A 14,073-nucleotide genomic window follows, 5' to 3' on the forward strand; every position below is an offset into this window, starting at 1 on the left:
CCCTCACTCACCCTCACTCACCCTCACCCTCACTCACCCTCAACCCCTCACTCACCCTCACTCACCCTCAACCCCTCACTCACCCTCAACCCCTCACCCACCCTCAACCCCTCACTCACCCTCACTCTCACTCACCCTCACTCACCCACCCTCACCCTCACTCACCCTCAACCCCTCACCCTCAACCCCTCACCCTCACTCACCCTCAACCCCTCACCCTCAACCCCTCACCCTCCCTCACCCTCACCCTCCCTCACCCTCACCCACCCTCACTCGCCCTCAACCCCTCACCCTCACTCACCCTCACTCGCCCTCAACCCCTCACCCTCAACCCCTCACTCACCCTCAACCCCTCACCCTCAACCCCTCCCTCACTCACCCTCAACCTCACCCTCACTCACCCTCACTCACCCTCAACCCCTCACCCTCACCCCCTCACCCTCACTCACCCTCAACCCCTCACCCTCAACCCCTCACCCTCACTCACCCTCAACCCCTCACCCTCACTCACCCTCACCCTCACTCACCCTCAACCCCTCACTCACCCTCACTCTCCCTCACCCTCACTCACCCTCACCCACCCTCACTCACCCTCACCCTCCCTCACTCACCCTCACTCACCCTCAACCCCTCACCCTCACCCACCCTCACTCACCCTCAACCCCTCACCCTCACTCACCCTCAACCCCTCACCCTCACTCACCCTCAACCCCTCACCCCCTCACCCACCCTCACCCTCACTCACCCTCAACCCCTCACCCTCAACCCCTCACCCTCACTCACCCTCACTCACCCTCAACCCCTCACCCTCACTCACCCTCAACCCCTCACCCTCCCTCACCCTCAACCCCTCACCCTCACCCACCCTCACCCTCACTCACCCTCAACCCCTCACCCTCAACCCCTCACCCTCACTCACCCTCACCCTCACTCACCCTCAACCCCTCACCCACCCTCACCCTCACTCACCCTCAACCCCTCACCCTCACCCTCACTCACCCTCAACCCCTCACTCACCCTCAACCCCTCAACCTCCCTCACCCTCACTCTCAACCCCTCACCCTCACCCTCACTCACCCTCACCCACCCTCACTCACCCTCAACCCCTCACCCTGAACCCCTCACCCTCACTCTCACTCACCCTCACTCACCCTCAACCCCTCACCCTCACTCACCCTCAACCCCTCACCCTCACTCACCCTCACAACACATATTGTGTTACAATAGGTGTCACATTTGCGAAAGATAAAACTATTGGCATTGTAATAACAAAGCTATTATATTCGCTATTTTCAAAACAAGCACACAAATAAAAAATGTGTCCTTTACAATACCAATAGCTCAAACTTTCCTAATGCGAGACCTATTGCATTGCTGTGCTTCTCTCCCCTGCTGCACTCTCCTGCTCTCTAGAGATGTGGCCTAACGACCAGAGCTGCCATCTAAGTGACGTAAATACAAAACATGTTGCATTCCAAATGCTATAGGGGTCACATTCGCGAAAGTTATAACTATTGGCATTGTAAATGACAAAGCCATCAATTTAGCAATTTTAAAAACCAACAAATAAATAAAATATGTCATTTACAAGACCAATAACTCCAACTTTTCTAATGCGAGACCTATTGCATTTCCAATGCTTGTTTCCCTTCTTAACTATCTAACTGACCTTTTGGTGGCTGCGCCCCTTCCTGCATAGCTTTGATTCCATGTATGTTACTAAATGGATGGCTTGGCAGTTCGGGCTGGACTGTTCCCATGAGGCACAGGGTCAGACTGATTTGCATATAGCCATGTCTGAACTGGGGTGGCGGAGTGGGCTAAAGAACGGTGATGGATCAAACCCAGATCTTTTGACTGGGTGTGAGTGTTTGATTGGTTCAGATGCTCCGTCCATCACCACCCCCTTTTGTACTACTAAATGGATGGAGGGCAGTAGCCAGAAGGCAGGAGACCTGTTTTTAGACTGCACCTTTATGTCAGTAGAGGAGGTTAAAACTCACTATGGCATAGATTGGGGACATTTTTGCAGCACACAAGCATATCCCACCAGGGCACGAGTCAGGGGTACACGCTGGTGGACGGCATCCACCCACTATTTTCAAGAAGTTGGGCCCCACTGGTAAAGATGCTGAATTCCTCCTGGTATAATTTCCAAACACCAGGACACTTTCAGCAGCTCCTGCACGTTGTTATCTGCTTTCAGTCGCAACAACGTGCAGGCGGAGCTGCAGCTCTCTTATTTCTGACTCCTGCTGGGCCCTTAACAAAAGCCGAGTCTGAGGGGTCATCAGGCCTGCTTTAGTTGGAGACTCCTGGCTGGCAGCAGTCAGGAGCCTCACACCTGATGCAAATGCAGCAGAGGGGAAAACAAAGGCTCACACCTTGTTAGCACCCCACAAATACTTGAGAGGCAGCTTTTCACTTTGTTCCGGCTCTGTTTAGGAGATATGCATGCACTGTAAGAATGTCAGATGTGTTGGTTTTTCCCAGTATTTGCACAAAATAAATAGCATTTATATAGCTTACTACCCCTGAGGAGGCCTTGTAATAATTTAAATATCACAATTTTTTCTTTTAAAGCACTATGGGTAGAGGACGCTTTACGCTGACAAAAGGTAAAATTGGTTTATGTGAAGCTTACAAAAGTGTGAATCATCTGCCTAAATTTGGAGGGTTTGCAACTATACCGAAATATGCTCCAATGTACTCTTGATACGCCTGCTAAACATATATGTGAGGACTTACGATCTGATGTCACCTCTTGTGATGCCACTTGCGGTGATGTCACACACCGTGATGCCACTTGCATACTGATTAATTAGGTTAGTCCCCCCACTTCTTTTTTTAGGACTTGCGCCTTGTATCCCACAAGATTTGGACGGCATTCCCGGATCTGCCGGGTGAGTCCCAAGTCCAGCAGGTGTTCCTAGAGCCCGGCTCCTCCAAAGGTACTATCCCTCAGCTAAATGCTACCCTCAAGAGCGACAGGCAGACGAATGTTGCACCAAGTCAGGCTGCATGGGATGGGGAGTTGGAGACCCCTCTCATGGATGGAGGATGGAACAGGGCACTGACATAAGTCTGAGATGTAGCCAGCAATGCCCGATTCAAAACTGGTAAATTTTTATTACATACATGGGTTTACCCCAATGCCACAGCGCCTACATAGGATCTATCCGAAGCGTCTGGCGAGCTACACTCGGTGCGGGGCACTCCTGACAAATTTAGGACATGTTGCACGGGACTGCATGCAGAGACAGGAGTTCTGGGACGAGGTACTACAGGAGGTGCATAGAGTGACAAAGGTGACTGTAGAATTGACAGCCCGTCACTGCCTGCTAGGACTGCTGCCTCTTCCAACGAAGGGTAAAAAATGGGGTACAGATTCGCACAGTTGGGACTAGTGCTTGCAAAATGGTGCATAGCCATACATTGGGCTAGCTAGACCCCTGCAACTGTGTGTAAATGGATCACCGACTCCCTGGAATGGGCAGCAGTGGAAGAACGTAGGCTTCGGAATGTCCACCCTGATAATGCAGAGTGTGATCTTGAGATCGGGGGGAACATGTTGGTCAGGCTGAGTATTCAGGGGGCACGGACCGGGGTGACGACTCGACCGGGGTGACGACTCGGACCCGGACACACCAACGGCAGACGATGCTGATTCCTCTGTGCTGTCTAGGACTGTGACTGAGCTGGATGAACAAGCACCCTACCCCCTCCGCCCAAGATCCCCTGCGCCCTCCACCAACAGTGGGTCCCCTTAAGAACGGTTCCCCTCTGCTCAGTGATCCTTATAAGACACTGGAGTGAGTGTGTTTGATGTTGGTCTGAGCCTCTTGTTCCCTCGCTTCACCTGGGACCCCCCCCCCCAACTGTTTTATTGACTTACCTGATAATGTCCAGATGATCCATGATAACACGCTCCTGCATTGTTTTTGTTGTGTATATTGTATAAAAATTGAATAAAAAATAAAAAATTTAACACCTTAACCGCGGCGGCAATTTTGCCGCGGTGCGGGCGTTCCATTGAGTGGGCAGGCCATGTCGGCCAACGGACGTGCGGAGGCACTACGGAGGTATTGCTCGCGACGGCCGTTGGCCGACGGGCGCAATGAAAGGGTTAAACTATCATACTCTCCTTATCCAGCTCAACTTCGATGGTTTCTGCAGGCACCAATATAGGCCTCGCTACCTCTGATTTATTTCCATGTATTTTTACAGTGTCGCTCCCCCATACCGCCATATTGGAGTTCATTGTTCGGCTGCACCCCAACTCGCTCTTTCAGCTCTGGCTCTCTCTCTTCTTACCATTTCTCCATCTCCATGGGCCTTCTTGCACTTTCTTTCACATTACCTGCTCCGCACCTGCAGGTCACAAGTTCAAATGGCAGCAGGGTCCACCTGGGTTTCCACCCTTCAAGGTCAGCACATTGATCACAATTACACTGGGCAATAGTAGAGCACAATTTACAGGACTTAACAACAAAACTGTGGTACTAAGTATTACATTACCCTAAATGATTATTTAACGTGGGGTGCTTATAGTAACTTTCTAGAAAGACAACTGCTACAATGCCCTAACTTTTGGTCTCCTAGACACAGAACGTATAACAAAGGTTTGATTGAAGCTTTTCATAAAAGGTGAGTTTTTTGTTCTTTTACAACCCTCCATTTCCAAAGAGTACTCCTGGAGCTTGTCGTTTCCCACAGCGGAGGTACTCTAATTCTTGAATAGTGATATTTTAGCTGCTGGCATTATAATGTAGGAGAATGTCGTTCTAGTTAGACATTTAGGGGCAATCCATGCCAGTGCAGAAGATGGATAAGTCTGTATAGTGATGTGACTATCTTTTAGGGTTCCTTAGCTTGGCATTACCTGTTGACGGATGTTAAGGGTGATCTATAGGTGGTGTGTGATGCTTGTGATAGGGCGGTGCAAAAGCTTGCTGGTCTAAAGCACTTTAGCTGTAAATCCCACACCAAAGGAGACTAAAGGATGTGACACAATATCACAGCGATGACCCAGCCTCAGAACTCTCGTGTTCTTAGGAAGCCCTCAACTGATAGACCCTGCATGGATGGCGTAGTGCCCTCTGGCCCACCTCCACAGGATTAAAGCAACGCCTATGGAAGTCAGCTGCTTGGAAAAGGTTAGAGTTAAGAAATGGACCTTGGGGAAGGGACAAGTGTGGTTCCAGCATTTGTTCTCCAACACTTACCATTGTCGGAAACTCTCTGGCCCGCTGTGGAAGCGGAGGTTTCATGCATGCTGGCCAAACTACCCAGAAGGCTTGACTCATCAAGCAGTGCAGAGGTTAACCGCCCACCCTGCCCCTCTGAAACAGAATCTTTGGCCGGGCGAAGGCTCCAGCAAAGTAGCATCATAGCATCGGGGGCAGTCAAATATCAAACTGAGGTAAGGATCAATCACCCGGGCGAAGATTGAAAGGATCTTGATTTGTGAGTGGGGCCTTGTCCAGAAGGAATGAATTAAGCAAAGGAGTGACAGCAGTCAGAGGTCACAGCATAGACGGGTATGAGGCATGCTATTGGGTATTGCTATCCACCAAGTTCAGTGGAAGGTATCCACCTTTGTCGTGCAAACTGTGTGGATCGAGCACCAAATATATTGGGGACATGTAATGGAGTGTGAGGAAAGGACCATCCAACAACAACAATTATGGCAACCTTGGTGGAGTTGTAAGTTTTGATTAGGGTCTCCTAAACAACAGAGTCATAGACTAAACAAACCAACCACTGGCATGCCTTGGTCATTAGTGTGCACACCACTCTGAAATGCTTTGCTGAGGCAGGATGGAGATACCCACAAAACAAAGATAGTTTGGCTGCGGGCTTCCACAAAATGGCGTTCTCAGATGGAGTGCAACATAGTGGTGTGGAGCCCGAACAATGGCATTTGTCAAGGAAGAGGTTATATATTAAGCAAAATACGTGGATTGAAAGCTGGGCGTAGTACTTGACGGGTGTGAACAAAAGATGGGATCTGGCCAGGGAGGTGAGACACCTAACAGGAGGAAAGGCTGACACCAAAAGAGGGTACGGACAGGGCCGGACTGGTCATAGCGGGCACCGGGCAATCCCCCGGTGCGCCGCATGGGTGGGGGCCGGTTTTGGGCGTTTTTGTTACAGGCCGAAATCGGCCCTGTACCAAAATCGGCCGAAAACCGTCCCCGCAAAGAGCTCGGCGGCACCTCCAACCCCAAATCATTCCCCCCCCCCCCCCCCCCGAATGGGGAGGGAGGGGGCCGGTCGAGCACTTTGCCAGGGCCGGTTGTGGTTCCCAGTCCGGCCCTGGGTACGGACACCTGTCAATCATGCTGTGATGGCCATTAGTGGACGGTATTAACCCGCTCTTTTCCTGTGGAACCAGAAGACATGTTATGTAATCCTGACTTTGAAATTCAGATTGTGTGATCCTGGGCAAATAACTTTATATTTATATGCTTCGCATTGGCGCTAGAAGTAGAGGTGCGGCAGCACCCCCCAAGTAACTGCACTGTTATTCAGCAGGTGAATGAACAATAAAGATGCCTTTACGTTTTGTTTTTATCTTGTCACATTTCCTGTGCGATCAAATTCCAGGCTATGTCTTCTGACAAATTTCTGCTTATCCCTTTAACGTGGAGACTGTTTGCGTCTCTTTCTTTGACTGCAATTTTGTAGGATTTTGTAAAGTGAACTATGAACTATGCGACACTCTTTCCTGGCACATATGAGCGTGAAAGGAAAGGCTGTAGGATGTCTATTTTTTTCTATCTCACCACAAAGTTTAAATACCTGTAAATGAAATGCACACATATTTCAAAATACATCACCTGTTAGAAAAGCACAAATTATGCCTTTTTTTTGTAATTATGAAGTGTAACGGGAATAAAGGTTTTAATACAATCAAGATACTTTAGTCAGTGATGTGCAAGTGATACTCGCTGAAACCCCACATATGATCTATTGTTTGTGTCTTATGTAGTTTTATCAGAAAGACTGTGTGTTTGTGCGAATTTCATGGCCATTTCAATTGAAAATGTGCTGTCTGTAAATGACACTGCGCTGGCACACTATGCTTTAGTAATATATTTGCAACAGGGTGCTCCCATACGCACTAGAGGATGCTACTGCACCCTTTCCAATCTCCTTATGAATGGGCGTGGCACATTTGCTACATTTATTCTTTGAGTGAAGCTTGGACATTTCACAATCCCTATGATTTAAGTGATGTAACTTTGATGGGAGCCCCCCACTCTGAAAAAATATTCCAGACCCGCTGATCCCTCCTATAATAAAAAAAAAAAAAAGGAAGAATCGTGGTAAGTGTTATTGGAAAAACAGACATTTATATCGGCTGTGTACACTTAGGCCCACATGCATCAAACCAAAAACCGGTCGCAAACGGGCAGATTCTCAGAATCTGCCCCTTTGCAACCGGTATTTTTCCATTTGGGATGCATCATCCCAAATGCAAAAATCGCAATTTAAGTAATCTCTAAATTGCGATTACTTAAATTGCCATTGCATTTAAGGAATCGCAAATTGAGATTCCTTAAATGCAATGCATTAAAGTAAAAAAACTAGCGATTTTGCTAATAGGGGGCGCAAATTACCATGAAGTTGAACTTCATGGTAATTTGCAAAAACTTTGAAAAATGCACTAAAGTGCATTTTTCAAAGTTCCATTTTACACACACACATGGCCTTGGGGCATGTGTGTGTGCAAGATGTACTCATATGCAGATTTCAGGGGTGCAACAGGGTGTCCTTTTGACACCCTGTCACACTTTAAATTGCATTCGTAATTTGCGATTCTCTAATTGAGAATTGCAAATTGAGAATGTCTTCCCTTTCATTCCTATGGTCCTCTAGGCCCATAGGAATAAATAGGGAAGTATTCCTTAATTGCGACTCGCAAATAATGTTTAGAAATCGCTACTTTTTAAGCGATTTCTTCATGCATAGCCTTTTGCTATTCCTTATTAGCGAATCCCTATTTTTTGCTAATAAGGAATTGCAAATGGCATTGTTGATGCATGTGCCAGTAAGTTCCTTTTTGATTAACCTGTTCTGGTATCAGTTCTTGATTTTTCATCAATAACATCTGGGTGATGGCTGTAGGCACATTTCGTAAGATTGCATACATCTACTTTAATAAACAACTCCAATGTGCAACCAGAATGAAGACACAAAAAGAGAAATAAAGAGAGAGTGATTTGCATCCAAGATCACACAGAGAGGCGCAAGCGACAGAGATGGAAGCCCGGATCATACCACTCCCAGATACTTAACCCCAGATTGGGCCCACCGCTTCCTTATCAGCAGGGCCGCGTCCAATTCCCTGTTTAATCAAAGACACAACTTAAGAGCGCGAGCCTGCTCGCGGTAATCGCTGACAAGCCAAGTTTAAAGAGCTCTTGAGGGGTGAATTGACTGAAGCCGCGGGACACGGTCGGCGACAGTGTGGAGGGCGAAGATATTTCCAAGATATCCGCACGCCGGCTTCTGGAGATTAACAGGAGGCTCGCAGAGCTCTGCAGACTCATCAGAATAAAACCTGGAGCAGTCGATCACGGCTTGCCAAGGCTCGAGTCCCTCTGAATGCAAAGAACGAGGAGGCAGCACATGTGTTCCAGGTGATAAGTTTTATTGCAGCAGCAGGACGCCATTTTGATGCGAGCTTTGAATGCACTCATTAGCATAGGGAGGAGAGCAGCTCTTAAACAGGCAGCGTGGGGGGAGGCGAGGAGTCTGCCCTCCCTAACAGAGTGTCGCTGGTGGCTACCGGGGACGGATGTATGACGATACAACGAGGGCCGTTTCAACGCGGTCTGTTAGATCACGGTTTTCACAACGCAAGTCGTTACATCGACTCGCGCTGGAGGGGCGCTGGACTTAGGAATAGTGTAATTACTATTCCAACTCCAGTCTACGTACAGTAGGGAAGGTGTTGGAAACAGTAATTCCTTAGTCTACAGCGCCCTCCAGTGCAAGTCGATGTAACGACTTGCGTAGTGAAAACCACGATGTAATAGTACCACGTTGAAATGGATGCGCATGTGGCTAGGGAACTGGTCACATGTTCTATGGTGGATGGAGTGAAAGGCTGGCCCAAAGTGATCTTGGCAAACCTACCTAAATGTCATCAACCAATTACATCGGAGCAGGAGAAGGTGTTTAACCACTAAAACTGCGTGCACAGCAAATTTGCCGATCTGCCACAACTCATTATAACAACAATACAGTTTAAAAATGTATAGACTTTCATTCAAAGTACACAATACAAACAAACATACATTTCAAAATCCGAAAAAAACAACAGAAGCAGTCTGCAAATGGTCAAAACTTCATTCCAAGCTGTTGGAATCACCCACTGGCTAATAACGAAAAGATGCAAAGTCAATGATTCACCTGTTTCTTTGGCCAGAGACTGTCATGGCAACAAACAAACATTGTCGTCCTACTTTTCCTCCATCCCGCTCTCCTAAAAAATGTGGGTGAACTTTCAGGGCATGCCCATTTCTTTCTCCTCTTTTGAGGGGACCACACTGGGTTCAAATTGATCCATAATGTACATGGGGGCATCTCTCTTTGAACACGAGAAGACTACTAGTCGTTGGAAAGCCCTCCAACATCGGACGCGCTCTTTCAATAGGTTGGCTAAATCAAGTCATCAGGATGCCACAGTTCCAGTCCTGTGCTCTCTCTTTACAAGTGGTTGAATTCTGGTTCTTGTAGTTTGAAAACCAAGTCTTAAAACTGCAGAATTCATCGGAAAGCGCATGTCTGGCATTCGGGTGACTTGGAACCCTAGGTTCTTTTGGGATTACCGCTGTATGCACCCCAACAAGGCTTGGCTGTTAAGTGTCTCTATGGTTTAGTATCAAAGAAACTTTGCATTTCTAGTCGATTGAAAAGGAATGTTGGCCCTTGTATGTGGAGCATCAACGCACCTACACAGTAGAGTGCAGCGTCAGAGAGCTGCACTCTGGGTACGGGATACAAACCAAAACATGGGAAGATGGTCCTTGGCTACGAAGAGGTTCACCTTGAAAAAACTAAGGCCAGATCTTTAGACTGGGATTACGTCAAAAAGCAAACGAGCAGGAAGCTGTGCAAAGAGAAGTGGGGCCACCAACTGACTTGTCAATGTCTAACCAGTGCTTCCTTATGAAGGCCAAGGGAAGGCACTATGTTATCATTCAAGAAGGATCTGGAGGAGTCCAGATCAAAAGACCAGACAAATATCTTACAAAATGGGAAGAAATGCATGAGACACAACCACCTTTTTGGCAATATATAGGGAGGCACCCCTGGAATGATTTAGCGATTCTTCCGGCATACAACCACACAGTTGTTCTGGTGAGAACGCAATAGCAGCCCTGATCTGTAAATTTGCTGTGTGAGTCTGGCATTTCCTACAGAGAGGCTTCAGGCAGCAAACAGACTTAGAAAGAGAAGCTTGCTATTGTTGCAGGCAGAATAAAACGTAGCCATATCAACAAAAAGCTCTATGGCACAGGATCATGCAAAATGGGTAACACAATTATGGCAGATTCCACGAAAAGCTCCCTTATGAGGTAGGCAGACTAGGCGAGGGCTTATACAGATGGAACAGGGGAACAAGGGGATGCATACAGGCAGAAATAGGAGCAACGGGGCAGAAATGGTGGGGTAGAGGAAGCTAAAGGTTTGGAACGGGGAGGTCATAGGAAAATCCCCAGGGAAAATCAATGTCATGGCGATAGAACATAGATAGCACACACTGTAAATACAAAAAAAGCATAAAATAGACCTTGGGTAAAATGTGCCAACAAGCAGAAGCGGGTGGTCCAATTTACGCTCAAATAAGATCTTAAGGGGAAATCTCTCGGTCTAGCGGCACGCAACTGAAAGTTTTTCACTATAAGAAAAAAATTATCTTCAAGGCACTAAAGTTGGTCAAGTTAGTTGCCAGTGCTAAGGCTGTCTGAAGGCATCCTCTGTGACATTCTCTCTTTATAGTCTACTTTTCCATGTACACATCAAGAGAGTAAAAGAAACTGAGCAGAATTCAGTAAAGACTCATATGCTAAGGATCACAGATGAATCATGCAGCCCGTCAATGAGTGAAACACAACATTACTTAAACATCGACGGGCTCGATCAGTCCAAGGATGAGGCCGGCTCCACGTGGTTCCTCAGCGGGTATGTCGGTGTTTTCTAGGCAGATCTATGGCGGGCCCAACGGAAACCATGCTGTCCTCTATGGAAGTATGGATTCAGCGGATCAATTCCGTTGACTTGACTGAAAACTATGGCGGCCATCGCGTCCTTGAGCTCCATGGTCCCAACTAGGGAAAACGGGGAGCGCCTATCTACTGTAAACACTAAAAGTAAAAAATGCTGATTTCATAAAGAGGGGCAGATGCACGATCAGCACTGTGGTCAGATGTGTACGACTGATCCAGAAACACAGTGTTCTAGTTGAGAGCGGGACACAAACCACATCGGAAAAGATCTGCAGGCATCAGAGAGACATCACCAAAATGGCGGCAGGAACCTTCAACAAAGTCTGGTAAAGTTCATAACGTTTTTTTTTTATTAATTTCCCCTCCACAGGTCCCCACCACCTGTTGTGCATGAACTTTTATGAAGTTTGCACAACATGATACCCTGCTGTGTCGAAAAGGATTTTCCCCCCATATTGGAATGATGTGGACATTTTGCTTCCCTCTAAGTTTTAAAAGCCCTGGTGGAAATGCCGCTCACAATAATTGATGCCACCCGGCAGGTAAGGCTTGGTTAGTCTGACTTCAATGCCAGAAAAGCAATAAAAAATTGTAAATTGTGTTGAACGCTAGAAATCGATCATCAAATAACGTGGGTCTCACCGCTCAGCCATTGGTTTTTCTCGGGAATTAAACAGTTCACTACCACTGTTTCCAACAACGCAATGGTTGGTCCCAAGCATGCGCTGTTACGTCAGCCCCCTCGCCCTATGACTTCAAACCCAGAAGAAACTGGCATCCAAGGCACATTACACACTGATCAGGGAACATTTATGAATTGGAATGAGATATTGAAGGAAGGCCCCGAAACATCCTCGCTTCCACGACCAATGGACTACTCGAGACAGAGCGCCAGTGGGATCGCCCACAAAATGGACAACGAGATGCCAATGTAGCACGGCGGTCTCCCATCAGCCAATCACAAGGCAGCAAGACTACCGGTCAATCTTTACAATATCTGGCTACTCAAATCATCGAGAGAGAGTGAAAAAACTGAAGCAAATAAGGCTTTAAGTAGCAAACGTCAAACTGACAACACAACACGTCCCAAGGAAAGGGAGTGAAAATGCACCAACAATTTTCCACCATGCGCAAGTGTCCGCTTCAACCAGGCCCAGACAAGAGGCAGAGTGGCCAGTGAGTGTGGCAGGAGTGGCGGGTGGAGTGTTCGGCTGCAGGTGAAGTGTTGGGCAGCAGCAGGAGTGGTGGGTGGAGTGTTGGGCTGTGGCAGGAGTGGCGGGTGGAGTGTTGGGCTGGGGGTGGAGTGTTAGGCAGCAGCAGGAGTGGCGGGTGGAGTGTTGGGCTGTGGCAGGAGTGGTGGGTGGAGTGTTGGGCTGGGGGTGGAGTGTTAGGCAGCAGCAGGAGTGGCGGGTGGAGTGTTCGGCTGCAGCAGGAGTGGTGGGTGGAGTGTTGGGCTGTGGCAGGAGTGGTGGGTGGAGTGTTGGGCTGGGGGTGGAGTGTTAGGCAGCAGCAGGAGTGGTGGGTGGAGTGTTGGGCTGTGGCAGGAGTGGCGGGTGGAGTGTTGGGCTGGGGGTGGAGTGTTAGGCAGCAGCAGGAGTGGCGGGTGGAGTGTTGGGCTGGGGGTGGGGTGTTAGGCTCTAGTGTTCGTGCAAGAGGTGGCGATGAAACTATTTTTCCACAGCTGCATGAAACATTATTGGGCGATGACTTTTGTAGGCTAGGGGGTGACTTTAAACCAATGGCCCTGGACTCTGAAGGGGCCTCCTGCTCCACACACATCCTAGCTCTATGGCAAACAAAAGAGAGAAAGCAAAGGGACACATCACACGACCCTACAAAGGAGGAGAGATGTGGGCACCAGTGCATTATACTTTTGTCACCATGAAGCGTTGCACAAACGAAAAGAAAACTGGAAAAGGTCGAGGGAAGGAAATTAAACACAAACCAAGTCAATTCTGATTGGGTAGAAAAATTACAACTGTGGTCTCTGCATCCGATGCCAAGGTTAAGCATATGGGCACCTATACAGTGCTCATTCGTGCACGACTGCGGTCACACTTGGAGCACACGTGGACGTATTCAAAGGGTGCCCCTGGAATGGGGACAGTATCAATTCATTGAGAGTCAAGGGGTGTAGAACAGGGTGGGGTCCTCCGGAGGCGACATCCGTGAACCGCGCAGGCCTTCGTGGCTGCTGCTCTGGGAGTGAGTCCTGGATTATCCGTGGTTCACCAGCAGGGTCTGGAAAAGAAGAGAAGAGCAAGGTGAGCTCAAGAGGAGTGACTATATACATTCAATATTATACATAGTAGCAAGTGTGAAGTCACTGTCAGAGGCAAGGTTTGTGCGCGTGCAAAGTGCAAGGCTGCACCACCCTGGTGAGCTGCAGGGGCTTCACTACATGCATTCAATCTTGTAAATATTAGCAAGGGTGAGGTCACTGTCAGAGCAATGGGCTGTGCACGAGGAAAGTGCAAGAGATGCACCACCCTGGTGAGCTACAGGGGCTTCACCACATGCATTCAATACAGTAAATATTAGCAAGGGTGAGGTCACTGTCAGAGCAATGGGCTGTGCACGAGGAAAGTGCAAGAGATGCACCACCCTGGTGAGCTGCAGGGGCTTTACTACATGCATTCAATGTAGTAAATATTAGCAAGGGTGAGGTCACTGTCAGAGGCAAGGGCTGTGCAAAGTGCAAGAGATGCACCACCCTGGTGAGCTACAGGGGCTTCCCTACATGCATTCAATATAGTAAATATTAGCAAGGGTGAGGTCACTGTCAGATCCATGGGCTGTGCGCGTGCAAAGTGCAAGAGATGCACCACCC

At 48.3% G+C, this 14,073-nt stretch overlaps 1 protein-coding gene across 1 annotated transcript in view; it reads right to left on the reverse strand.

Moving 5' to 3' along the window:
* Positions 1-8,638: 8,638 nt before the first annotated feature.
* CHCHD6 (coiled-coil-helix-coiled-coil-helix domain containing 6) overlaps positions 8,639-14,073 on the reverse strand; it is an 890,347-nt gene continuing 884,912 nt past the window's right edge. Inside the window, exon 8 of the mRNA XM_078661730.1 lies at positions 8,639-13,484. Within this exon, the coding sequence (XP_078517856.1) occupies positions 13,461-13,484 (24 nt within the window). The 3' untranslated portion in view covers positions 8,639-13,460. The remainder of the gene's footprint in view (positions 13,485-14,073) is intronic.

Source organism: Lissotriton helveticus, chromosome 9, assembly GCF_964261635.1.
Source record: "Lissotriton helveticus chromosome 9, aLisHel1.1, whole genome shotgun sequence".
Classification (NCBI taxonomy): Eukaryota; Metazoa; Chordata; class Amphibia; order Caudata; family Salamandridae; genus Lissotriton; species Lissotriton helveticus.